This window comes from Leptonotus elevatus, chromosome 19 (assembly GCF_054856555.1).
Source record: "Leptonotus elevatus isolate MCC_2025b chromosome 19, RoL_Lele_1.0, whole genome shotgun sequence".
Lineage (NCBI taxonomy): Eukaryota > Metazoa > Chordata > Actinopteri > Syngnathiformes > Syngnathidae > Leptonotus > Leptonotus elevatus.
The window spans coordinates 2670205-2697393 of NC_141257.1; the positions used below are offsets into that span (position 1 = coordinate 2670205).

General features: G+C 43.7%; 3 protein-coding genes across 7 annotated transcripts; 1 reads left to right on the forward strand and 2 right to left on the reverse strand.

The window, feature by feature from the left end:
* Positions 1-25: 25 nt before the first annotated feature.
* On the reverse strand, positions 26-18433 carry rnf19b (ring finger protein 19B). Of its 2 annotated transcripts, none has more exons than XM_086062063.1 (10): positions 18220-18433; positions 10059-11079; positions 7250-7449; positions 6044-6188; positions 5782-5944; positions 4890-5004; positions 4623-4763; positions 3630-3819; positions 3427-3561; positions 26-2669 (listed from the first exon to the last, which is right to left on the reverse strand). In XM_086062063.1, the coding sequence occupies exons 2-10, from the start codon at positions 10709-10711 to the stop codon at positions 2240-2242; spliced, it is 2172 nt and encodes a 723-aa protein (XP_085918189.1). In that variant the 5' UTR covers positions 10712-11079; positions 18220-18433; the 3' UTR covers positions 26-2239. The 2 variants fall into 2 exon arrangements, with proteins under 2 accessions (XP_085918189.1, XP_085918188.1); XM_086062062.1 differs by having other exon boundaries at positions 18209-18433.
* Positions 18151-27144, forward strand: LOC147157454 (hepatic lectin-like). Of its 4 annotated transcripts, XM_086062066.1 has the most exons (9): positions 18151-18628; positions 18942-19169; positions 19368-19447; positions 24124-24198; positions 24624-24728; positions 24808-24894; positions 25203-25354; positions 25559-25683; positions 25762-27144. In XM_086062066.1, exons 3-9 carry the CDS (start codon positions 19369-19371, stop codon positions 25937-25939), a joined length of 801 nt encoding a protein of 266 aa, XP_085918192.1. In that variant the 5' UTR covers positions 18151-18628; positions 18942-19169; position 19368; the 3' UTR covers positions 25940-27144. The 4 variants fall into 4 exon arrangements, with proteins under 4 accessions (XP_085918192.1, XP_085918190.1, XP_085918191.1 ...); XM_086062064.1 differs by lacking the exon at positions 18151-18628 and having other exon boundaries at positions 18635-19169; XM_086062065.1 differs by lacking the exon at positions 18151-18628 and having other exon boundaries at positions 18635-19169; positions 24808-24888.
* Positions 18911-23048, reverse strand: ak2 (adenylate kinase 2). The gene is made up of 7 exons (XM_086062068.1): positions 22843-23048; positions 21648-21773; positions 21464-21574; positions 21290-21384; positions 20089-20161; positions 19643-19865; positions 18911-19131 (listed from the first exon to the last, which is right to left on the reverse strand). The coding sequence occupies exons 1-7, from the start codon at positions 22939-22941 to the stop codon at positions 19124-19126; spliced, it is 735 nt and encodes a 244-aa protein (XP_085918194.1). The 5' UTR covers positions 22942-23048; the 3' UTR covers positions 18911-19123.
* Positions 27145-27189: the final 45 nt, after the last annotated feature.

A 27189-nucleotide genomic window follows, 5' to 3' on the forward strand; every position in this document is an offset into this window, starting at 1 on the left:
ATGAAATACTGTTTTGGTAAACATCAGATTGTGTTTATTTTTCCCCACAAAAAAAAAATAAAGTCATTCACAGTCCTGCATTTGCGTCCTCACTCCAGGGCGAGACTTTGACCGTGACAGGAAGTTCACGAGCAGTTTAGTTACACTCAAATATTGCTAAATCTATATTCTTTTCGATCTCCAATTCTCCAATCGACGCTCGGTCAGTCAGGTACAGGTGCAGGTGCGAGCCCGTGGTACATTCGAGTGGTTTGTCTCAGGCAGGCAGAAAAACGAGTGAAAAGTGCAGCAAATGAAACAAGCAGCTGAAGGCGAAAAGAAGCTACTCGCACATGAACAACATTCCACGCAAAGTTTTCTTCATAGGCAAGCACAAAGCTGATAAATAATTTAGGCCAGTGAGAATGATTAAGACGATCACCGGTGTTTGCCTCCAAAAATTGCAAAAAATAAATAAAAAAAGAAGCAGTGAATCCCCAAATGGATTTTTTAAAAAATGTTTTGGAGGTTAACACGTCAGTCATATCCAACACAAAAGGCATCGTGGTTTGAGTTTTGGTTTTATGGAACTTAAAGGGGACATATTGTCGAAATGCAACTTTTTGTCTATCTATGGACTTGTTTTCCTCCACAGTATGAAATGTGTCTAAAGTGTGTTTATTTAATTTTTATTAACCTTTGCAGACCAAAATATGTCTTAATAAGACAACTAGTAACAATTTTAAATTCTCGGGGGGGGGGGGCATAATATGTCTCCTTTAAATGCAAACTTATGATGATGGTCAATGAGTAGCCCAAAAAAAAAATAGATAAAATTGAGTAAAGTGCAAAAGTGCGCATTCAAAACAAACAAAAAGACACAATATGCTAACCAGTTACATACACGCACACACTTGCATACGCACAGTGGCCACTCCTGGTGTGTGCAAACTTCCAAAAATCAGATTTTTATTGTTGTTGTTTCTGCCAATAGAAACTAATAGAGTGGTGCCTTGAGACACAAGTTTGACGCCGTAACCCGTATCTCAGATCATCTTTACCCATTGAAATGAACAGAAAGGCCATGAATCCGTTCCAGCCTCCCTGAAAAAAAGACAACAAAAAAATAGAAATTTCTTGCATAAAGAAACTAGCACTCTACAGTATTTTAAAATATACAAATCTATAGTATTAATATAATTAAATAGAATGTAAATAAGTAAAGACTGTGCATTATAAGACTTGGCCACTAGGGGGCAGAATAATACAGGCGGATATGAATAAAGAAGAGTTTCACAACTACTGTGACTCTGTAAACTTCAGTATTGGTAGTCGTTTTTCACAGAAGATAAAGAATATGTGCCCGTTAGTATTATTTTTGTCCGTCTAGATTGGTCTATGGCATTTCCCATGACGTGTTAGCACAAAGCTAGCAGGCCTGTTTGGCTGTTTTTTGAAAACTGTTGCCTATTTGCTGCTTGCTGGGAAGTGAGACGAGTTCACTCCCACCATGCAGCACTCCTATCTCAGAATTTGAATCATAAAGCAAGGCTAAAAATGGCCCAGCAACTCGCAAGTCGGGTCACTTGTATCTCAAGGCGGCGCTGTGTTGTCTGCTTGTGCCTCCTAAAAAATCATGTCGTTGTAATTCCTCTCACACGATTGTTGCTGATCTGTTAAACATCGATAGACTTTCTTTTGTGTATTGGCTGCGCATCACGGTCGGTAAACATTCCACACCGGGCTCATGCGCACTCATGCACACAGCAAACAAGTTCAATATAGCGGGAGGAGGAAAATAAAGCCAGTCTTTCTTTCGCACGTGAGAATTGTGGCGTCCCGCTGGGCTGTGCGCCAGGTTTTCGCCCGCTTCGCTTGTGTGTAAAACTTGTACCTCTAGGTTTTTGTTTGTTAAAGTAGTAGCCAAGGCATTTTGCACCAGGGAGTAAACACGCTCGCTCGTACAAATCTCAGAGGTAGAACTCTGACAATGAGGAGATTGTCAGCCGGACGCCAGGGCGGCGTCTGCAGGAGGCCGAAAAGCAGCAGGAAAAAAAAAAGGGAAAGAAAATACGGGATAAAAAAACATGATGGGAAGTCAGAAAGTTTGTTGTGCGTTCCTGAGAGCTGCTGCCTATGGAAAGACATTTGAGCATTTATTTGATATGCTTGATATTGTGTCGGTCTACTAGCGGACCTTAAGCCGGATATCACGGATACGGAATAAATGCTCCGACGGCTTTCCAAAGCTTCGGGCATCTCACACGTACAGGACGACGTTGGCCTCGGCGGGACAGCGAAGGCCTTCGGCGGGGGTGCTCAGGGCCCGGCACGAGGCGGCCTGCGCGGGCGGCGGTCCCTTGGGCCGGGGCGAGTCGCACTCGTCCGACGTCAGCTCGGCGATGTCGTCCGACTGCGTGTCGGACATCTCCAGGTCGCTGCGGATGCTCTCGGGCTGGGCCAGCGTGACGTCGCGAAGGCCCTCCTCCTCGCACCGCGCCGAGCCGCCCGGCGACAGGCCCGGAGCGCCGCCTCGTCTGGAGCTGCAGTCCAGGGGCTCGTCCCCCGCCGAGACGCTCGCCGCGGCGGCGGCGGCGGCGGCGGCCGGCGCCAGGTCCTCCTCGCTGGTCAGGCAGAGATGGCTGGGTTTGGTCTCGATGTCCACTTGGATTTCCAGGTTGGTGCGCTCCCTGAGGACGTCACGCACCAAAACAGAAGACACGGTGAGGGTAGGCATCGGACGACTCATCAGCGAAACCAAAATGGCGGACTTCCTTTGTCTTTTCGCCAATGGCTTCATGTGACTTTTTTGTGGGTCTACTCACGAGCCTACCAAATTTCATTTTGCTCGGTGTAATCAGTTTCGGGGGATGAATTTTCAAAAAGTCAACATACGAGTTTGAATGGGCATAAAATGGCCACTTCAAAACAAAATGGCAGAATTCCTTTGTCCTTTCGTCAATAACTTATTGTGACTTTTTTGTGGGTCTATTCATGACAGACACGCCTACCAAATTTCTTTTTGTTAGATGAAATCGGCTTCGCGGGCTGAATTTTCAAAAAGTCAACATACAAGTTTGAATGTGCATAAAATGGCTACTTCAAAACAAAATGGCAGACTTCCTGTGTCTTTTCGCCAATGGCTTCTTGAGACGTGCCTTCTAAATTTCCTGTTGGTCGGTAAAACTGGCTTGAGGGCTGAATGTTCCAAAAGTCCAATTATTAGTTTTAATGATCTCAAAATGGCCGCTTCAAATCAAAATGGAAGACTTCCTGTATCCTGCCTAACGCTGGCTCGCCGGGTTACAGCCAGCCGACGACACAGTGGAACATGAGGACGGCAAGCCCAAGTGGAAAAAAATTCTACGTGGACCCCCATTTACGGCAAGTCCAGTTGGTTACAAGACCCAAACAGTACGTAAGCGTTTGAAAGAAAAGCTGATGTACCTGTCAGGCAGAGTGTAGGAGGAAATGATGGAGCCGGCCATCCCGCGCGTACTGGCACAGTCGCTGCCCGCCCCCAAGCTCCCCGTCTCCTTCTGGGCCGACTCCTTGGCCAGCTCCCCCGCTTGGACCTCCAGCCTGCACGAAACGCTTGCACGTCAGTCCGACTTCATCCAAAAGGGTGTAAGCGCCGTCGTCCTCCTCACCTGCTGTATTTGCCGGTGCGGGCCCCCAAGGCGCCGCCGGCCAGGGTGTTGAAGTGGGGCGTGTCCCCGACGGTCCCCGGCACCACCGAGAGGCCCTCGCTGGGGGAGGTGGTGCTCAGGCCGCTCACCGCACCGTCCAGGCTGCTCTCGCCCAGACTCGGGGATTTGAGAGCTCGCCATGCATCCGCCACTGAGTCAGAAAAGATTACGGATATATTAGCCAATCACAATTATGATCATATAGTGCATGGAAACGTACAGAAGTTGACACTGTTTTTTTGGGATATTTTTTTACCAATTTTGTTATAACACATTTTAAATAAAGGTAACAAAGAAAGTCAAAAAAAAAAAAGCTTAACTAAAAAAAAAAAACATTTTCCACATAAAATAAAGAGGTTACTACTTTTAAAATGTATTTATTTTTTCACTCATTCACTGCCATTGACGACTATAAACGTAAAAAAATAATTTGAACTATTTCTATTAGTTGATTTTTTTTCCACTTTTGTTAACAAGAGTATAAAAACCTGGAATTTTTTTATTGTACATTTAGAACAGATATAAAATGTGTGATTAATGGTGAGTTAACTAATGAAGTCATGCGATTAATTACAATAAAAATGTGTAATCGCTTCTTGCCTTTAATTTTTAATAATCTTTTTTTTTTAATGCATTTATGGCAGTAAATGAGTTAATTCCATTGAATTAAAAATGTAAAACAGCAATTTTTCAACATTAAATAAAAACAACATTTTAAATAGATGATAAACACATAATCCAAAATATATTTGTTTAAAAAAAATTTGATTCAAGATTCGAGTCTTACTGTAATACTTTTAATCCATATATTTTGATTACTTCTGGAAACTTTATTCATGTTATCCAATTGAGTCAAACTAATATTGTAACAAAAAAACCCTCTCAAAATAATCAATTTGAAGCGGTTACCAGACGATCAAATAAATGTTCTTTGCACCTGGCGGTGGCCCTCACCTGTGATCGGTCCATCGTCCTCGTCAAAGTCGATCCGCACTCCCCGGCCCTTCCCTCTGCTCACGCCGCAGCCGCCGCCTCGGCACAGCGAGATGGGCACCACGCCGTAAACGTACGCCAACATGATGGGCACGCCGATGCCTGGCGAGGGGACGACAAGGCCACGACACGGAATGAACATATGGCGGCGGTCAAAGTCAAGCAATTGGATGAGATTGTTTTTCTTGTCTTTTGGATGACGACGACAAGATGACGGCGGGCTCTCACCCACGCTGACGGCGGCGATGACGGGCGCGGTGAGGATGGATAAGGCCACGCCGCCCGTGATGGCCAAGTTCCTACGGTGGCGAGACGTCTTCTTCAGTTCGTAGTGAGCGTGGATCTGACCAACACACAAACACTTCACTACAGCGATATGGAGGACCAGAACTAGCCAAATTAAAAATAAAGAAATGAATAAAAGTGAAAATTAAAACAAATGTAAAAATGAAATTCCAAAAATAAATATAAATGGAAATAAAAACAACAATGTTGTTGTTTTTATTTTCATTTATATTAATTTTTTTAATGATATTTTTATATCTGTTAAAAAAAAAAAAGGCAGTTTGCAACGTCGTAGTCATTTGAATAACTGACAAAGCGTCTGCAGCATGAAATAAATAAATGTGAGGAGCGGAGCGTTATTATTTCTTGATTGATATTTATATATTTATTTTTGTATTCATTTTTAGATTTATTATTTGAATCTTGTTTTTTATTTTTGTATTTGTTTTTTTATATTTATTTTGATATTCTTTTTTTTTATCTCGTTTTTGATTTTTGTATTTATTTTTACTTCTATTTATTTATGGTATATATATATATATATTGTTGTTTTTATTTCCACTCATATTTATTTTTTGTATCTAATTTTTAAAATATATTTTTTACATCAGTTTTCATTTGTACTTTTATTCATTTATTTTTAAATTTGTCAGTTTTGGTCCTCCATACAACTATCACACATTTTTGTAACCATATTTGACTCATTTGAATTGGCTTGTTATAAAGCCACGTAACTAATCTTTTTCCCAAAATGTTTTTTAAAAAGTTCATATGCTAATATGTCTAACTTTGAACTGTTTATCGAGCTTCTCAGCGAGGTTTACGTCCTTCTCACCTTCCGCCCGACGTAAACGGGGATGCCGATGACCATGGCGGGGATGGCGATGCCGGCGATGAGCGTGATGCCCACGGGCGCGCCGATGAGCGTGCCCAGTTGCCACAGAATTTTCTTCTTCCTGCTCCACGGCTTCTTGCCCCAGAAGGTGCAGCCGGACGGACTGCGGCGGGAGAAGCAGGATGAGGATGGAAATGTGCGGGAAATACATTGACGGCCAAGATGCCTCTCAAACTAGCCGGTTAGCTTAGCACGCGCTAACCTGAGGTAGTGCAGGTCCGAGATCTCCTTCATGCACAGCCAGCAGAACTCGCAGCCGCACACGGCGCACGTCATGTGATTGCAGCTGCCGTCGTTCATCTTGATGATGTAAGCGCCGCAGCGCGGGCACGGCTTGATGTCGTCCGCTAAGCGCGCGCACACACACACACACGAGACCAATAAATCAAAAATAATCTCAATATGACTGACAACAAATTCAAGTGAATATGTTGAATATAAATGAATAACACACATCAAATGTTTATTATTCTAATTTATATTTTTAATGTTACTTTTGTGTTCGACACATTGTATGGTGTCCTTCAGTGGCTCCATACAAAATATATAATTAAATCAGCAATCTGGATCAAATCTGAATTTGTGACCTTAAAATCGGATCTGGAATTTTAAAAACTCATATCCGACCACGTTATAATTGAAACATTTTGATACGAAATCAAAATGTAATGAAAAACAAGAGCACCTTGTAGGAGGTAATGATGCACGCAGCTGCTTAGCTTAGCATGTAAAGAGAGATTGTTTGAAATGATGCTGGAAACACAACCTGCTGCCCTTTAAAGGTCATTTTGACCTTTAAATGACGTGTGTGTGTTGTGATGACGCTTTTGTTGCTTTTGATTTCACTCCCACTCTCTCTTGCGGCTAACTTGCATCCTCACTGTCCTCGTTCATATACGAAACATACTTTTCAAAATGTGATCACAACTTCATATTGTTTAGAGGAAAAAGATGTGACGTTGTGATAAAAGTTGCTCTTTTTTTTTTTTTTTTTCAAACATCATCTTCACCGTATTATATATTTTTTCAAGTATTTTGTCCAGAGAAAAACAATTTTTCCAAGACGACGTCAGAATATCAGGATATTAAATTCAAAGTTCAACAAAGATTGAATTTCAAGAATTCAACTTTATTCTTTCAAAGACTTATTTGGTCTCTAAAAAATAATAATACGTGTATTAATAATAGGTCGCCACATCGTTCACTTTTAATTTACTGTCACAATAACACTTTTTCTTGATGTATGTCTTCAGGCTTGAATCAAGGCAACTGGACTCTCTTCCTCTTTGGTGAATTTGTGAGGCAAATATACTAACTTGTTATGCTAACTTGTCAAAAAATGCTACGACATCATAATTCTCGCGCTTTGAGAACCACTGGTCCAAATCGTCCGTGCGTCCGTCCTTACCTGGTCCCTGCTCTTGGGTGTAGCTTGGCGAGTGAGTGCTGTGCGTGTGCAGCGATTGCGCCCTCTGCTGGCGGGCAGAGTCGCAGGTCTGGTTGGGGTGCCAGGCCTGCTTGCAGTGGTAGCAGAACTCGGCGCCGCAGCCCTCGCGCCGGCACACCAGCCGGGGGCAGCTGGCGCAGCCCGAGGCGATCACGGCGAACCTGAAAACAGACACGGGCGATGACAACCACAAAAATACAAATGCAGCAGATAGAATAGACAGTGGATATAAAAAGTCTACACCCCCCCCCCCTGTTTAAATGCTATTTTTTGCTGGTATAAAAAAAAAAAGAAACCAAATTTGAAAACTGTTTTTTGTCAGTGTTGTGCGTGGGAATGCTGCTGAGCTTGCACACCAACAGAATAATGCATTTCAAACCGAGACGCAGCACACAAACATCACAGTGTGAAAACGCACAAACGCATGCACAAACGCACACAGACACACAACAATGTCCCGGACACAAAGCTCCGTTGGTGTGCGCTGATGTGTCCAACGAAGTCCCATTACCCATGGCAACGCTGCTTCTATTTTGCATCCCCAATCGTCATGGCAACTGACAGCCCCAGCAGAGGGCCCGACACGCTCTTTCTTGATAGGCCAGTCCACATGAATACACACACGAATACACACACGAATACACACACGAATACACACACGCCGATGCGCAGCAAATTTATTTATAGTATGGAACACCAAGCGAGATCCATATGGAATGTTCCAGACATTATTATTATTATTCTTATCGGGTGCCATTAAAACGACGCATTTTCCCAGTTTCCCACCACATAAACGCTGCAAAAAGATGAAAGAGAGATTTAAAGATGCAACAAGTCAGGTTTTATGTGTTCATCACTTAACCACTAGAGGGCAATCATTCACTAAACGTGCCCAGAAAAAGGCAGGAACAGGAAGTTATTGAGCTCGTCTACCCTTGTTTACTCATGAAATATGTATTAATATGGAATATGGAATATAATATGGAATATGTACATATGCACTATTACATATGTAATGTAGATATAATGATGTATGCGTGAACTACATGGTAGTGAGTGCTTGTTCACCTTAAGTGGTAATCGCTAGCGTGCTAATGCTAATCGCGATTGCTAACCGTTTTGGATGGGCTAATTTTGTTGGTGTTTAAAAAAGCATATGTATAGAAGATAATAAATGATGAGTACTTATACCCATTCAATTAAATTTACATCCAACCTTAGTGGGGAGGCAAGGGGGTGATTAACCGATTATTTGATGGAAGAATTAATTTCTCCTCCCACACTTTTGCATCTGTTGGATGTGGTGGGCCAAGTGGAGCATAATAGCAACAACCGGTAGTCAACACATAATCAAACATGCCCTTCCTGCCTACGAGAAAGGTGCCACCTGGTGCCACCTGGTGCCGCCTGGTGCCGCCCGGTGCCACCTGGTGCCACCTGGCCTGTGTTGTGTCGCTGCAGCTGCTGTTGGTGCGCCGCCTTGGAATTAGTCAACGGCGCGTACGGTTTTTGGAGAAACGTGAGTCAGCGCTGGCGTCAGACAAGGCATCATCCCTCAGAGTACTGAGGTCAGCAGGCGGGCTCGCCGTGATACTGCTGACGCACGCACACACACACGCACACAAGCCTCGGTTTGAGGTGTTTATCAGGGAAAGGATTGCGTACGTGTTTATGCGTAACCTTTAGTCGTCTTGTGGCAACACGCTAGTCCAAGGGTGGGCAAACTCCAAACACAATTTCCACTTTCTCAACACCGCGTTCAGTCTTTCTTTCTTCTTTTTTTTTTTTTTTGGTCTTCTTTTGTAAAGAGTATCTACATAAGCAGAAAGTGTGAGCACTTTTGCAATCCGTGTCCAGACACGCTGAAGGAGGCTGACGTGACGCAACACCGCAGAATGAAATCGTCCAGATTCCAGATTACGGCAGAAAAAGGAAGGTGACTGACGGAAAAGATGTGAAATTTCACACCCGCAAAGTCTGCCGTCATTTCCTCCACTTCCTGTGTGCTCATTGGGACTTTACAGTATGCGTCTGACAAACTTAGGCAACACTCACACACAAAAGTTTTTTTTTTTTTGGACAGATTGTTTTTTGCTATACTGCATCAAACTGAGAGCTGTTCCTAATATTCTGGCCTTTAGATGACTTACTACATCTTTTTTTTTAAGACATCTGCTTCTGATTGGGGTTCATTTGGGTCAACTCCCTCGTAGGAGTTCATCAAAGTACGAGCACTGGAATTTGCCAAAATGGCTGACTTCCTGTTTAATTTCGAACAAGCGTCTTTGAGATTTTTTTGTTCCCACGCCTCCCTGGTTGGGATTGACCTTAAAACCTCCCATTCATCACGCGTACCCAAATGAGGTTGCTTTGAGTGAGTGAATTCCCTGGTTGGAGTTCCTTAAAAACCTTGGAATTCGCCCCAAATGGCTTCAAAATGTCCGACATTCTGTTCAGTTTCAGGCATGTGTCTTTAAGACTGAAACAGATCTTTGAGCTAATTTTGAAGTGTATGATGATGGGACAAGTTGAAAGCCATAAAAATAACAATAAGTTGAAGCATATTTTAAAAAGTTGACATTTGTAGAAGGGATGAAACGATTTGGGGGTTTGGGGAGTCAAGCAGTCACCAATCCTCTATTCTTTTTTGGCTGCTTGGAAACTACCAGAGGAATGCTAACTTCGCGTTAGCTACACGCTAGCAGGCTCGTTAGCACGGTTAACCATTTCTATGCCCGGCCTGAGGTGCACTGTTAAGTGCATTCCTTACCCGCAATCGGGCGCCGGGCACCACCTGCAGTCGGGGTCGGAGGCGAGGCATCGGCGCAGCAGGAACTCCTCGTACTTGTCCAGCAGGGCGGCGTCGTCCAAAATGTCGGCCACCTGCCGGGGCGCCAGGCGCTCGGCGCACTCGGGGCAGCTGAGCTGGACGCGGCTCTCGGTGATCTCGATGCGCAGGTACTGGCGCAGGCAGCACAGGCAGGAGCGGTGGCTGCAGCCCAGCAGCTCGGGCAGCTGCTGGGCCGGCTGGCGCACCAGGCACAGCGGGCACTCCAGGAGATCGCCGTCCCCCGACGGAGCCAGGGACGCCTGGCTGGAGGAGAGACGCCCGGAAGGGCTGCCGGGGGCGGCGTCCTCGGGGGCTGCCGCGGCGGCGGCGGCGGCGGGCGCGGGCGGCACCGGGGCGGCCGGCGGGCTCAAGGCGCTAGACGGTAGAAGCTGCTGAGCCTGAGCGTGGGGAAGGTGGGAGAGCGGGGTGGCGGCCCCTCCTTTGGGACCCTTGGTCGCACGGGAGCCCCGCTTGCCGTGGAAGAGGCTCTGGAAGGAAATGCGGCGTCCGCGTTTCCCTGCCGCCCGGCACTTTGCGTTGGGGACGCCGCTCAGTGACGAGTGCGGCGACTCCGAGTCCTTCTCCGAGCCCATTTTTAAGGCCCGAGACGGTCAGAGTTGGATGTGAAGAAACAAGACCTCCTTTCGGGAACGTTTAACAGGGAAACAGACGACTCAACACTTTGAACATCTTACGTGTCCCGGGTTGTTTTTGGTCTTTCAGGGTCAAGCACACGAGAATTTGAAGCAGCGTCCACGAGGGACTTCCAATCGGGACTTTTTAAAACAAAAAGAAAAGAAAACTGAAGACTTTTTCTCCCACTTCTCACATCTCACATCTCCCTCGGATGACTTGTGTGTCTTTCAGTGCCGGATTCTTCAAATCGCCCAAAAGAAAAGGCAGAAGGATCCACAAGTTGAGCTCCGAGGAGATCCTTTGTCCTCGCGGCCTCTCACGCTCTCTGTGACGAAGAGAAGAAAAGGAAGTTAAACGAAGAGCGCGCTCGGTGCGACATGCGCTCGCTCACCCTCGGACTTCCTGTTTCTCATTGCGAGCGTCTACACCTCAGATCAAGGTGTAGTGACACAAAAGTGTGGTACGCAGGCTCCATCTAGTGGTATGTGTTATTGACTCTTTAACTCATTTACTGCCAATGACGGCTATAAACGTCAAAAATTAATTTCAACTATTTATATTAGTTTAAAAAAAATTCTTCCCACTTTTGTTAACAAGAATATGAAAACCTAGAATTTTTTTATGGTACATTTAGAACAGATATGAAATTTGTGATTAATCGCGAGTTAACTAGTGAAGTCATGAGATTAATTACGATTAACAACTTTAATCGCCTGACGGCCCAAATTTTTAAAAATATTTTCTTTCCTTTTTTTTTTTTATTCATTCACTGCCATTGACGGCTATAAACGTCAAAAATTTATTTCAACTATTTCTATTAGTTTAAAAAAAAATCCACTTTTGTTAACAAGAGTATGAAAACCTATAATTTTTTTTATTGTCCATTTAGAACAGATATGAAATTTGTGATTAATCGCGAGTTAACTAGTGAAGTCGTGCGATTAATTACGATTTTACAATCTTTTTTTTTAAATGAATTTATGGCAGTGAATGAGTTAAAAACAACAATACTTTTTTTTAAATTGGATCAATTACATATTTTTTGAAAAAATAAATAAAAAATCATTCTATATTCAAGCCAAATGTTAATGCTCAACTGCATAATGTTACAGTGGCATAGTAATAAGTTGTGCAATATAAACGATCAGTTGAGAAATGTGGAAGGACCGAGAGGGGAAAAAAATGGTGGATTAAAGAATTCTGGTGCAAAATATCAGCGCAGTCGCACAATCACAGCCTCAATTAAACGCGTGACATCATCCAATCAAGTATTCATGTGGGGAAGCGAGCGTCTTCCTTCCTTCCACTTCACGCAGCGCTGCCAGTCCTGTTGCCACGGCGACGGCCGCCACCAGCGAGGCAAACAGCGGCCCGCTCTGTGACTCTGGCACTTAAGCGCGCACACACACACACACACACACACACATGCAGACACTAAACATGCGTGTAAATCCCACACCGACGCAAACACACGATGTAAGACAACATGTTGTCGAGGCGTTAACTAGAACACATGAATGTGAAGAAGAATAAGAAACAAATATTTTACAAAGTAATTGATTCATTTATCCATTTTTAATGGGGGGGGAAAAAGTGTTAGTAAAAGAAACTATTTTTCTTTTTTGAATTATTTTATTAAATGATTTCAAAATTGATTTACAGTAAATAGTCAAATAAAAGAATATCATAACACCGTGCGGAATTATTTTAAATAAACAAAAGTTTGCACACCCTGGTATACACACACACACACACACACCTACAATAACAACAATACGGCCATTGGCGGTTGCCGTGGCAACCCATCGCCTTCTCAAGGTCAAGCTGTGGGGTTGGCTGCACAACAAAAGCGCCGTAGACTGCCTGCCATCTGCGATAAAACAAAACAAAAAAAAACACCTGACGCCATTTACGCTTTTGATTCCGACAAATGTTTGTACTTGTGTGTGTGCGCGTGTGTTGCTTTTGGATCCCATTTGGCAGGCTGATCAAAACCTCGCAGCGGGCGTTCTCTCGACAGATAACGCGCCTCAAACTGCTGCTATTTTACACTTGAATCTGCTGCCGTTGAAATGCAACAGGTGTGTATGGCCGCACACGCGCGCACGCACGCGCGCACGCACGCACGCAGACTACAGATGAGGCAACAAGTGTCAAGTTCCAAAGTTCAAATTGCATGCATCATGACAAGAGTAAGAAGTCCGTGTCTGGACAATAAGCAAAAATCTTATGTGTCACTTTCACTTTTTGGAACGTTATTAGCATGAACGAGGACAACAAACAAGCGCTTGCTTCGATCGCAAGTTAGCATACTAGCTTAAAAACATGCTAGCACGAAATTGGCGTGATATCACACGTGGGCAGACAACGGGCGCGTTGCGTAAAAGTTATGACGTCGACCTCCAACAAAACAGGACATCGGAAACGCAGAGGAAAAAAAAAACTGAATCTAACAATAACACCAATATTCCACCAGATGGCGCCAGAGTAAGTTAGCATGTTAGCCGGAGTACAAAACAAGTTTTTCAACAAATAACGGAGAATAAGACCCCCCCAAAAAAATGTCCACGGACATATTTATTCGCAAATACCGAACTGGAATAATAATTTTGACCAATTAAGTGAAATTGGATCATTTGGCGCAGTGCTTGGCAACGGCGCATCGAGGCTGAAGGTTCACGTGTTGTCAAATGTGCACCAGCGCGGCAACCGCACCGCTCGCCCTCTTTGGAATACAATACATGTTAATAAATGGTATGGCAGCTGTGTGTATATGTGTGTGCGGCAGATGGGTCTGAACAGGCTGAGATTCAACCACACACACACACACACACACACTTTTGTTCCACACACTCGTCCTCCCACTCCACGGCTGCTCTATTCAAAACACACATACATACACATGCTTATCTAACGGACTATGTAAGCTTTAACAAAAGCAAAAAAAAAAAACGGAAGATTTTTCATAACATTCCGTGTGACGTGGCTGCTATCGAATTGCATCAGAGCGGCGGGACGTCGCGCGTTCGCACCGCATTCATAATAATTAAAATCCCACGCCTATTTGCGAATTGTCAGTAGGCGTGAATGCATGCGTAAATGCTTGTTGGTCTACATGCGCCTTAATATTTAGGAGGGCCCGACCGATTTATCAGCAAGCTGATATTAGCTCTATGACCAAAACCCCTTGGCCGATTGGCTGACGCGTTTCTAGGGGCGTGTCAAAAAAAAATTTGATTCTCATTTAGTACAATTCAGAATCGATTTTAATTTAATTATTTTATACCGTCTTGCCCTTGTTTGTGTGCGCCTTCACTGGGAGCGCTGTTCATGTTGTACCCGATTTGGTCACTTAGGGGCAGTGTGGTTTTGCGCGTTGTGATACACTGTTAACTTGTAGCCACATTAGAGAGTAATTAAAGTTGTTGTTTTTTTGCAGCGTTGGGAGAGCAACATATGCCGGTGAGTAATGTTAAGATGCTTTTCTGTATGCATTCCTGCAGCGTTTCGTATGACGAGCCGTTGTTTTGAGTGATAAAAGTGCCGCAAGTAGGGCGCTAATTGGCGTTAGTGAATAAGGCTGGAGTAGATCGTGACCATTCTTTGCACATCTATAATTTGAAGCAGAAATCATTGTCAACCAAATCGATTCTGAAAAAAAATCGCAAAAATCGAAAGGAGAGGCAAAAATTCTGAGATGTCAATAAAATGTTTTTTTGATTATCACATTTTTTCTGGAGGATTTTGGCGGGGCTAAGCGCTCATTCCATGTTTGTTTGTTTTTAAGAAAAATTCCACAAAGATGGCCGCCACTTGTCACGGTGCAAAATTAATCGGTTATCGGAATTTTATTCCGCCAAATATCAAAAATCTGCGGCAGCCTCAAAAAATCCAAATTGGTATGTCGCTAAGTCGTGACCATCTTAACATAATAATAACCTTTCAGAAAATCACAAATATATTTCAAACTTGGTAGTAAAGTATCACTGCATCCAAAAGACCTCCACCAGGAAACTCGATAAGGGGTGTTAAAGTAACTTTGGTTCCCCGTCAACGGACAAAATGGTGGCTTTTATTGTCACTGAAGCAGACATTCTTCCGTGGTCAGCCTGGATGTGACGATCACGTTTAATGGATCATAAAGAATCGTCCAAATGTCGGTTTGGTGATTGAAGCGCCTTTTAGAGGATCTCAGCCAGGGTTTTTGAAGTGGGTCACGATGACGGAGAAGCCCGGTTGATCGGATGAATAATTCAGGTGTCTTCTGCACCTCCCACTCACTCGGTCCCGCAAAGGTAAATTAGGACACCGACAGGAAGTTGTGGCAACGTCACTCCGTGCTCCTGATCGCTTCCAACGGGAGCGTTTGATTTCGTCTCGTCTTTTCGTCTCAACACTGGCCAATCCAAATCATCAAGTTTGGAGTTTTAGCATTCAAACGGATGTCAGAACGCTTTGTCCAAAAAAGGCGCCGTAGACACTCAAGAGTTGGACGCCGTTCCCACCCTCGTGTCTCTAAACTCATTAGCCTACCTCGTGTGCTGGCAAATATGCCTGCCCTCCTTTTCCATCCTTCTTTTCCCCCCCAAAAAACAACTGGAATTTTTGAGTGTTAAGAGTCGTCCACAAATTGCCCATTAAAAGTCTTTTATAACCGAACACTTTTTTTTGGTATATTTTTCACCCGTTGAAAAAAATGATTCCGCTTTTACTTTTTTGGGGCCCGGTCGCTGAAACGGAGAAAATTGATTAAAGATGGAATTTAATTACAAGGGGAAGTCAACCGTAAACATTTTATTTTACAATAATATGTTGTATGTGACCTCACTAATCTAAACATGACATTCTGATCAATATTACATGTATATGAGTTATGAAGCAAAAATAATCCATCTTTTTTTTCACCATCTGAGGGGGCGGCCATTTTGCCACTTGCTGTCGACTAAAGATGACATCAGTGTTGCTCAGGGCTCAGGCAACGACCAATCACAGCTCACCTGCTTTCTGAAGCCGAGCCGTGAGCAACTGTGATGTCATCTTTAGTCGACAGCAAGTGGCAAAATGGCCGCCCCCTCAGATGGTGAAAAACAGTTGGATTTTGCTGCTTAACTCATATTCCAATAAATCAATATTAACCAGAATGCCATATTTAGACTAGTGGGGCTGCATAGAACATGTTATTGTCCAAAAAAGTGGAATGTGGAAAAATTACTTTTAGCTTCTTTAAACAACAATGACGATGACACAATAATAGTTTGAAGTTGTTTGAAACCTGCCTAACTCGCTTCACTTCATGCGATTTCAAAGTGCTTTTGCCTGTTTTGCTTCACTGCCGTCTCTTCCCATTAGTGAGGCCTCGGGCAGAGCAGAGAATTGGCAGCAAAAAAAAAAAAATCTAAACAGTCAGGAAATAACGCTTGTTTGGCAAGTAGCTGGCAAGCATAACGAGGTTAACGTTTTTCTCTGGAAGCGACCAGGAGATTTCGGTTAGTCAAGTGACGAACAGGCCCTCACAACTGCTTTTGATGCGGCGAATCTTGGAATCGACATCGTTGGGACGCCGAGATTAGATCTTAGCCACTAAAGTGCCGCCGGATCCAATGACCTGCCAGGCAGGCTTTGCGTTTCTGAGGAGGAAACGGCAGCACAATGAACGGACACGCACACACAAAACGGCCGACGACGGAGTGTGTAATTATTCTCCGCTGGAGTGAAACACGAACCGTGCGATTGCGGGAACCTGAAGCGCTTCCGCATGAGGTCATCGCTCTGAGGTTTTCGGGGGAAAGGAACTCGTCAGGGAGCAAAGGACAGCTGAGAGAGAGAGAGCAGACTTTCGCCGAGGCTGAACAAGAAATTCAAACGAGTGTAAAGTAGCGGCAGCTAGCGTTTTAAACATATTTAATTTATTTGTATTTTATGCTTACATTTTACAGTAAAAAAAAATAATTGTCAATACATGTTAGCATTAAGCTAGTAGGCCTTTAATACATAACATATTTAATTCTCTTTTATTTTATGCTTCACTCTAAAAACTGCTGGGTCAAAATTCAAATTATGGATAAAAAATTGACTGATCCACTTTATGGGTCTATTTGACCCAACTTTCTGGGTTGTTTCATACAAAATGACCCAATTTTTTTACCCAGGTAGAGGATCGCTCCATTTATGACCCATATTTGGGTTATTTTTTTACACAATTTTTTAGAGTGTTCCATTTTACAGTAAAAAAAAATTTTTTTTCTATGCAAGATCCTGCCTTTTAACATACAGTTTAATGCTTAACGCGTGTTTAAATTTAGATTTAAAGAACTGCTGAATGTACGCCCACAACATGTGGCTTTTAACTACAAAATGTCCGCTGGCTGCTGCGCGTCCTCCAGTCCAGCTGTGCTGCTGATTTCATGTGTGAATTATGTATTGTGTCTCCTTCCCTAGAAAAACACACACGGGGAGGGAATGAGAGGACGTTAAGAGTATTTTGGGAGTGGCACCACGCTTGGAAAAGCTTGGAAAGGGAAAAGTGACGAGGGAAGGGCTCCAGCTGGATGGAACGGCACGACACGCAAGGCGTGTTGTCTCTCCGCATGGAGGACACGTTGTAATCATGCTGTCTCATCACAGTAACGATACGGAGTCTTTACACTGCGGACGTGTCTCTCCTACGAGGACTTGTCTCCGGCGGTCAAGTCGTCTCTATACATGTATCTTCACACTGGACACATTTGTCTCTCGTTTTATGCTTCTGAAGACATCGTCCCTAGCGATGTTGTTTCTTGACGCGTTTCCACACAATGAATCATTTTGTCTCAAAACACTGAAAATATGTGTCTAATCTGATGATGTCTTTCTGAAGACGTGTTGGTGGTAGTGATGCAGGTTCTCCACACTGGGAGTGGGGACATGTCCTGTCCTGTCTTGTCTCACCACAATGTTGTGTGTAGCTCTATCATCTGTGGACACTGAAGACATATTGTCTCTCAACAATGAGGACACGTTGTCTCGAGTCATCCAACGACCACGTCAGATAGTGGGAGTGTCTGCAATAGTGCGTTACATGGTCTCTAAAGAGTTGTCTCCCCAGAGGATATGTCTCTAGTGTGTAGACAGCGGTTATATCGTCTTCTAATGATGTCTCACCCCCACAAAACACATCACACCATTTTCATCACGTCTCCGAGAGTGGAGACATGCCCGTAATAGCGTGTAGATAAGATCTTATGCGGTACCTTAATGATGTTGTCGTTCCGGTAAAGGACATGTCGAGACACGAATCCGTGAAAACTGAGAAGTCTCCTTAGCATCCTGCCTGCTCATGTTTGCTATGCTAGGACGTGTCCGCCTGCTGACGCATGACTCGGGGAAATTTCACGCAGCCCGCGAGCTAAAATGTCCTTATACGTCTTCCGCTTTCTGTTTCTATCGCCCAGCAAGAGCAGAGAGACTTCACCTACCAGCTTTTTACCTTCGACGGGGCGAAGAAGGCGTCTCGCTCGGGCTTCCTCTTTCGGTCGCGTCGCCCGCTCCAAACACGGAGGGGAAAAAAAACTCCACGACCCTCTGCTTGGCTAGCCCGTCTCTGGGTGGCTGAAGGCGGCCTGGAAAAATCGGTGCGTGCCGGTGAGTGAGTGAGGTGCTCTGGTACTGTGCTATAGCCGCAGCTCTCTCTCTCTCTCTCTCTCGCTTTCTCCGCCCCTCCACCACGTGACGTAATGGAGGAAAGCCCCGACCGGTGACGTCAACCTTACCCAAACCACGCCCCCGCTAGAGAGCGCTTCGGTTTATTGCCCCAAATTTGTTACTTTCCTGTACGCTCACGCTTTCGCTTTCAGCGCCGATTGATTACCTGTTTATAGCAGGACAACGGGGAAAAGGTTTGACCATATCCTCTAATGTGTGTGTATTGGGGGTTTGGGTTAACAAAAGAAACCTTTCATTTTAGATGGGCGTGTTGTAATGACAAAATTGAGACATATGCAAGGTAGCTATTCAGGCTTATTGAGTGCCATTTTAAAATATATTTTCTATTATATAAAAATCATTTGCATATGATTTATCACTTTGATGTGAAAAATGTATGTCAAGAAATGTTTTACTTCTACAATCAGCATGAGAGGAAATTAACAAAACAAAAAAAAAAGGACAGTATGTGCCAGTGATAGTAAAAATAATGAGGTTTATTGAAAGACCAAGAACAGGGAATGATCAAGAAGATGCTCGCCTTGCTCGGAATCCTCCGCAATTTGAAGTCCGGCATCAAAGCCCCGTCACCGTGAGGATTTCTCTTCTTTCATCCACCTTAACAACCAACCGCCATCCCGTCCGTCGCAGCGTTCCTCCAGTCATTGATGTGAGAGCACCCTTGGGATTCAAGCAGCTGAATAGAAAGAAAGAAAGAAAAAAGAAAAAACAAGAGTGAGTGTTTGTTTAGTTTAAAGAGCGGACTTAAAAGCCAGTCATCACAGGGGCATTCTGGGAAGTGACTTAGACATGAGCTCATATTTTGGGGGGAAATTAGCTATCAAAGTGGCCGGCTGAGCTCGATTAAAGAGCGAAATGTCCCTGCTGGGAATGCCACAAACATCTGCTATTTTTTTCCCCCTCTCTCATCAGCATGCAGGAAACGTGTGAACGGAACGGCTGGGCTCAAAACGCCACAGAGAGGAGGTCAAGGACAAGCTGGATGAAAACTGGTAAGAAAACAAACATTTCCTTGAAGGAAACCTCTTCATTGTTTCGGTATCAGAGCACATTTACAGCCAATGATGTAAGAGGTCCGCACAAAAAGACATTTCTTGAAAAAAAAAAAAAAAAAAAGTCGCAGCTCGGAGCCAACGTGAGCGACGTCATGAACGAGCGCAAGGGAAGGTATGAAGAGGACACGTTACATGCGCTGGCGCGGGCCGGGGAGGCCTGGGTGGCGGCGGTGAACGCGGCCACGATGGAAGCGAAGACCACGTCGGGGCTCTTGGCGGCGTCCACGGCCGTGTGGATGCCCCTGGCGCTGTAGTACTGAACCAGAGGCGCCGTCTGGCGGTGGTACGCGTCCAGGCGAGAGCGCAGCGCCGTCTCGTTGTCGTCGCTGCGGCGGATCAGGGGCTCGCCGGTCACCTGGACGGAAGAACCAAAAAGTAGGAAAGATTTGATTCGGATTTTTGGTAACCTTTCCAAATGATAAAAAGTGCAATCCGAACCAAACTAATTGGGCCGAAATAATTTGGCCGGTTATTGCTTAATCAAAACAAAAAAATCCCATAGGATTTTCTAAGACGAGTCTCAACCAAATAATTAACATTAACTAAAAAAAAAAAAAAAAAAGCCATGAGCTCCTTACGTCATCTTTCATGGCCTCTTTGGGTGGGCTGAACTCCTCGTGGTAGGATCGGCCGCTGGGTTGATGTATCAGTCTGCCGAGACGAGCGATAGAAGTGGCGCTTCGTTAGCAACTCTCGCGTGCAGAGGGAATCAATCCGTCCAGTGGGCAAGTGGACCACCTTAAATTCGAGCGAGTGAGCGCCCATCCCCAACGGCCCCAAGACATATGGCTGTGGTGTCCTTGAGCAAGGCACCGATGCCCCAAAAATGCTCCCCTGACCTTGAGAGGCAGCACAAGTGTGTGCCACTAACCGGGTGAGCTTGACATGTACAACTGTGATGGGTTAAATGCTAAATGCTGAGAAAAAGGTTTTTGCGACAACAACGATTCTATTCTTCGTCACAGTAGGCCGGTGCGGTCGCACACGCCCAGCACAGGGACCAAAATGCTATCAAAATGGTAACATAAGGCTCGCAAAAAGGTATCAAACCGCTAACACACGAAAAATGTGAATCGAAATGTTAAGCAAAAAACAGAAAGCTAACAAAAAGGCCATACTAATGCCAATACGCTACCAAAATGATATCAAAAGGCTACCAAAATACTCAGGCTAAAATGATATTACAATGCTAACAAATTGTTAATGAAAGGCGAAGGACTAACAAAAACAATAGAAAAATGCTACCAAAAAAATCCCTATAAATATGCTATAGAAACGCCAACAAAATGCTATCAATACTAACAAAACGAGCAAAACCCAAACAAACAAAAACAATCAAAACGCAATTGAAACGCTACCAACATGCTAACAAAGTTATTGCTGTTATCAAAACACTACCAAGGCCTATCAAAATGATAAACTGGTGACAAGGGATTATTAAAAAAAAGCTAACAAAATGGCTATCAAAATATTAACAAAAATCCTACAAATGTCAATATCAAATAGCAACAAAAAAAACAAGTTAAAATGCCAACAAAGTGCAATCTTTCAAAATGCTACCTTTTTATCAAAATGCTATTACAGGGCGAACAAAAACGCTATATAAATGCTAAAAATGGCGTGCAAAAGGGCTACCAAGATGCTAACAGAACAGCTTCAAAATACTACCAACAATAATGAAACGGTACCAAAGCGCTAACAACACATTTAAATGCTACGGAGGTTATCAAAATGCTAACAAAATGATCAACTTAACAAGTGACAATAGCGAACAATTACCTGCCACAGATCCTGCGCACCAGCAGCGAATCGTCAACAGAAAACTCGACGACCGAGTCCAGCTGCTCGCGTCTCTTGTCCAGCAGCTCGTCCAGCTGCAAGGGGACGAACACGGGAGGGACGTCAAAGAACGGTTACCCGTCAAATCCCGGCACCAGCTTCCACCACCCTCACCAGTTCGGCTTGCTTGACCGTGCGGGGGAAACCGTCCAATAGGAAGCCATTCTTGCAGGGAGGCGTGTCCAGGTTGTTCTCGATGAGCTCCACCACCATCTGGTCGCTCACCTGAACCACAGGAAATGGCTCGCACGTGGCAGGAAACACGAGAAGTCACGTGACGGACGCAAACGCCGCTTACCAGTTTGCCGGCGTCCATCGTCTGCTTCAGCTTGTTGCCCAGCTCCGAACCCGACGCCACCATGGCCCTCAGCATGTCACCGGTGGAAAGGTGACACACACAGTAGCGCTTGGCTAGTCGAGAGGCCTACGAGATCACCAGCCCGTTTAGAAAAAACATTCAAATGACTTCATTTCAACGGCAGCCTGTTTAGGCAGCAGACAAAAATTGCGACCCGACTGATTGTTGCTCAACATCTAGAGCAGCCCGTTTATGCAGCTCAAGTTTTTTTGGGTTTCTTTTTGCGTCTTCGTGTTTGTGCATGCTTCCAGCTGAGGAAACACTGCAGGAACGTCAAGTTGTGTTCACTGTTGACTTTGTAAACACGACGCTCCTCTGAGACTAAAGTAGAGCTTAAGTACGAGCTGGCAATGTGGAGCTGTGCACAGTGTTTTACTTTGGATACTCAATGTTTAAAATAATCCTTAAAAGCATGTTGAGAATTTTATTTATTTTTTTATTAAAAAAGTTCTTCATTTCAGAGACTCTCCACGCTTGGCTTTTTAGCAACATACTGTATATTATTAGTACATAATGTAAAAGACAATACTGTGGTATTGTGGTACTCTCCACGATTTGCTTTGCTGTCATTTGTTGGCGATTGCGCAGTTCCGTCACCTTCGGCCACTTAACTTGGTTTGCGTTGGGCCTGGGGTCTCCACCAGGTCACAAACACAGACCCGAACCCTCGTCTTAAAACCTTGACCCTGGCTTGGAACCCCATTTTGAAACACAACTTTGCAAGATTAATTTGTATCTAATAAACGCGCTTCCAACGAATAAGTAAACTGTAACTTATTTTAAAGTGTATGCATATTTTTGGCCATCGCTGTATGCTTTTTATTCAAGTTGGGGGTTTTCAGGGTTTACTGGACTGCGACTGCTTTTGACTGTAAGTTCCTATACAAAAAAAAAAGGGTGGGAAAAATATTCACTTAACTTTAACCTTACCGTTTTTCTTAACTGACAAGCAAGCCTTATGGACTAACACTCTAATTAAACGTCAGAAAGTGAATAAAAACATGTCGCTGTCTGAGTGGAAGTCAGATTGAATGCATTGCAAAATTAGCATTAGCCGCCAGCTAACTCCAGAAAGCACCACGCGTACAAGCTAGCCGCGACAAGCTAACGCTAGCCGCCGCCGCCGCCCGCTCACCTGGGTCCCCTTCCCGGCACCGGGCGGCCCGAGCAGTATAGCCCGGATGCCCTCATGCACGTCGGCCATCGCCTCTTTGAGCTGCGCGCTAGGAGCCATCAGCGGAAGGTGGCAGAGGACCAAAAGAGAAACTTTGTCCCAAGTCTGGCACACGTCGCTCTACAGCTGACAGATCAGCCAAGTCGGCCGTGGGGAAAAAGGCGAAGCTTGGCTTTCAATTGGCTGAAAAGGAGCCAGAGACCGCCCCCGGTAATGAATGCACGTTTTTGATTGGTGTTAGGTGTTTGCTGTCAAATATCGCATGCTATGATTGGATGGAAATAAGATAACTTTTGTTTATGGCGTCCCTCCCCGTTAAAAGTTCTAAATTAGAGTTTATTCACTTTTCTTCTTACTGACTTATTTAGTTTTATAGTATTTTGGGGGCAAAAATTAAATGAGCCAAGTAATATATTGCATGGATAAATGAATTAAATGTGAGCTAATGTATAAAAGCCTAACAACATACTTACCAGTCATTTTTAACGTACTGTGTCAATATCAGTTTAAAAAATAAATAAATAAATAGAATAATGTCTGTGTAAATTATTCTCAGAATCAAGAAAACTAGACTCATCTTGTTTGTTGAACTTGTTGGGCATTTTTTTCTTGTTTTCCGAATACATAAAAAAAAAAAAAAGACTATTAGTCTAACGGATTGCCCATTACTGAACTCAATTAATTAAATAACTATATGAAATATGTTTGAGTAATTATTGTTTATTTGATGTATTTTGGTTATATTTTGAAAGGCAGGTAAATCAATTGGTCATTTTCCATATAGGATTTGATTACAAAATGTAATTAATGGGCAATTTAATCATCTGTGGAATTTTGGAAACTGTAGGTTTCATGTCAGCGTTTAAAAAAATATCGATATTTTGCTCATCATCAAATCGATATCACCAGCTCTCATCGCCTATTTCGGTGCGATTCTGCTCAACTTGCAATTTACGACTCATTTGGCACAGAAAGGGAAGTGATACTCGGACATTTGTTTTTTGGTGATTATGCACCCCTTCCTCATGTAAGCCTGAAACAGGAAGACAGTCAAGTCAATATCTTAAGGCTTTATTCACGGTGCTAAAATGCCTGAAGGAGACGTTCTGTACTCAGACTTGGTTTTCAGCAAATCGCGGGAAAATTGCGGCAAAGGTGAGTGTTGAACAACAAGTATGACTCGTGTGGATTATTTTGTCTTTTTTTTTTTTGGGGTCAAACTGGGCAAAATTGTTTGGACAGATGCAGCCTCGTCAGCACCCGAAACAGATTACGCCTCGGTCAAGGTGTCGAAGACGCAGTCAAAGCCACAGCAAGGTCAGTTACCACCTCAAATGTGTAAGAATAATTTCATTAAAAAACTGACAAAATTGTCAGTGACGAGGCGGTTAACTGCGGGGAAAACAGACGGGAAAAAAAAGAGGAACGTCAACGCAACGATACGAGTCATCTGTTACGCAAAATGTGGGTTTTTCTTTAAAAGGACAGCATATGTTTGATTTAACCATAAAAAACATTTAGAAATTGTAGCAGGTATAATAAAATACTTTAATCAATTTAAAATTAAAAAACGCGGTTATGCTGCTCAGACAGAACTAGAGATATAGGTGCAGTACACAAAGGGACTTAGAATTGATCCCTGTGGAACACCATCACTGCTGAATCAGTTATGTCAGAACCTGCGAGTGTTATGCAGTGTGCAATTTTACATTTGTGTTTATGTGTGTATTTTGTCTATTCAGACCCAGGTGCCAAGCCGGCAAGGTCAAAGTTGACGTCGGAGAGAGCAGGCTTGGCGGCGTTGTGCATTCTCCTGGTGCTGGCGTTTGTCGCCCTTTGTTTCGTCTGTGAGTCGTTTTTGTTATTTAGCAGTTTAGCGTATTCAGACACATCATCTATTCATCATGACCGCCTGGTTTCTCGCAGCTTACCAGAATGTTCGGAGCAGGAATCGTCTCCACAATCTGACGGCTGAGATCGAGACGTGTCGAGCCAATCGGTCAGATGGTACGAGTGAGTAAAAACACTTTACCGTGTCTGTATGACACGAGCTTATCTTGTGAAGCAGCAGAAGGTTGATCACCTAGGCTAGCCTCGTTAGCTTAGCCAGCTGAACTTCCACAACCACAGACGATACTCATTAGTTGTTTACTATTAACTTCTTGGCTAAAAAGTTAACGGATTGAAATGACTGCGTGGTGCGTGACGTTGGCATTTTGAGCTAACAAAAGCTAAACGTTATTTCCCATACGTTGCTAGCATGATGTTAGCATTTTGAGCTAACCACAGCTTACCAAAAAGTCTTTGTGGTGTCTTCCAAGATGGCGTCTGCAGGCAATGCAACAGCGATTGGGTGCTTCACGGAGAAAGCTACTACTTCTTCACATCCGTCAATTTAACCTGGGAAGAGAGCAGACGCTTTTGCGAACATCTAAGTGGCAACCTGGTGAAGATCGACAGCCGCGAAGAGCAGGTGCCACAGCCGCCATTTTGTGTCGTTTGAGTCCACGAGTTCTGCCTAGCAACAAGTGACCTAAGTGAAGCTAAGATAAGCTAAGTCTAGTTGAACAAAGATATTTTATAGGTCCTTTACTTTGTTACATTAAGCTTGATGTGGGTGCACTTTCAACATCCACACTTTTTTTAAGAGGGGTTCAACTCTCACATGTCTGATTAGCGCTTCGTGGAGAGGCAACTGAGGAACAAAATGGACTTCCCGGAGGACAAGTTCTGGATCGGCCTGACGGACTCCAAGCAGGAGAATCGTTGGCTGTGGACGGACGGCTCGCTTCTGGACCCAAGGTTTGAGGATGAAAAAAATTTTTTTTGTCTTCAATTATTTTTTTCAAATTTGATAATTCTTGTGCACATTTTGCTCAGCTTGACCTTCTGGAGCGGGATTGAGCCTGACAACTGGTCAAGGGAGGGCGACAGCGATGCCGAGGGCGAAGACTGCGTCCGCATGGGTGAGAAGGACGGCGCTGAAGACCTCCTGTGCTGGTTCGACAAAGCCTGCAACGCCCGGCACAGGAGTATTTGCGAGATGGCGGCGCATTGAGGGCGACCGTACTGTCATTACTACCAATCTCAATTTCTACACTAAGTGAGAGTCAAGTCAACATTTTCGGCAAAGTGACTGAGGGCTCACATTGTGAACGTCACGTGGCCTAACCCAGAAAACAGGCTTGCCTTTGATGTCAATTTCAGTCGACAGCAGGGGGTAGTGTTGCATAAAATATATATATATAAAAAAAGACAAGTCTTTTTGGGCTTTTTATCTGCTTTATACTTATTCCACCAACCCAATATTAACCAGAATAGCGGCTTTGGACGAGTGGGACGGCGTAGATCATATTTACTGTTAGATTTCCAAACAATGCCTCAGAAGAAAACCTGTACAATAACCTCAATTAATACAGAGAATAAAGAGGATTCAAATGAAACAATTAAGAAAGCAAATAACTAAACATTTACCTCATTGGCCACTCACATTTGCTAAAAAGGAATAATGTCCACGAGTCTTCTCACCAAAAATGCACGTCATCGTTGCAAACTCTTTCCTTCCATGTCGTCCAAATGTGCATCAATTAACCGTGTTCATTAACTACGTATGTGCGGAACCAAAAAGAAAATACATTCCTCCTTTCAACAACGTTTTAACCCAAAATAAATTATCCGAAAAATTATAACATATTCAACATTTTCACGTGAGATAACTACATTTTGTCCCCCCCCCCCAACCAAATGCGAACTGTGAAATAAATAACATAATTAAAGTTTCCTCAGACTTTAGCTACGATAATTATTACACGTGCTGCTTCTTGCTTTACTTGTCTGCTTAAATCGTATTCGTCCAACCCAACATTAATCAGAAAGCGTTTTATATAACATATTTAAATAAAATATTTTGACGTGACTTCCACTTTAATACAAGTCGTCGACTGAAAGACAACGTAGAAATGACAATGTAGCAATATTTTTTTTTTCAATATATTTTTAACTTTAGCAAATAAAATAAAACATCTCACCTGGAGGGCATGTGGATCTCGTGTAGTTTTTTTCTGAAACAGACGTCGGGGCAATGCCGAACATCCGGGGATTTCTGATACTTCCGCAATGCAATGCTTCCTTTAAACGGTAAAAACAGTCGCAGTATTGTGTTGCTATTGCCTGCGACTGGCATGCAATCCAGGCACATTGTTATAATAGTCAAACGCAATTTGACCACATTTTGAGATCAGAATAACCCTCATAAATCAAATGACAACGATCCACAAGTCAGTCCAACGCAATGAGCGAAGGGTTTCA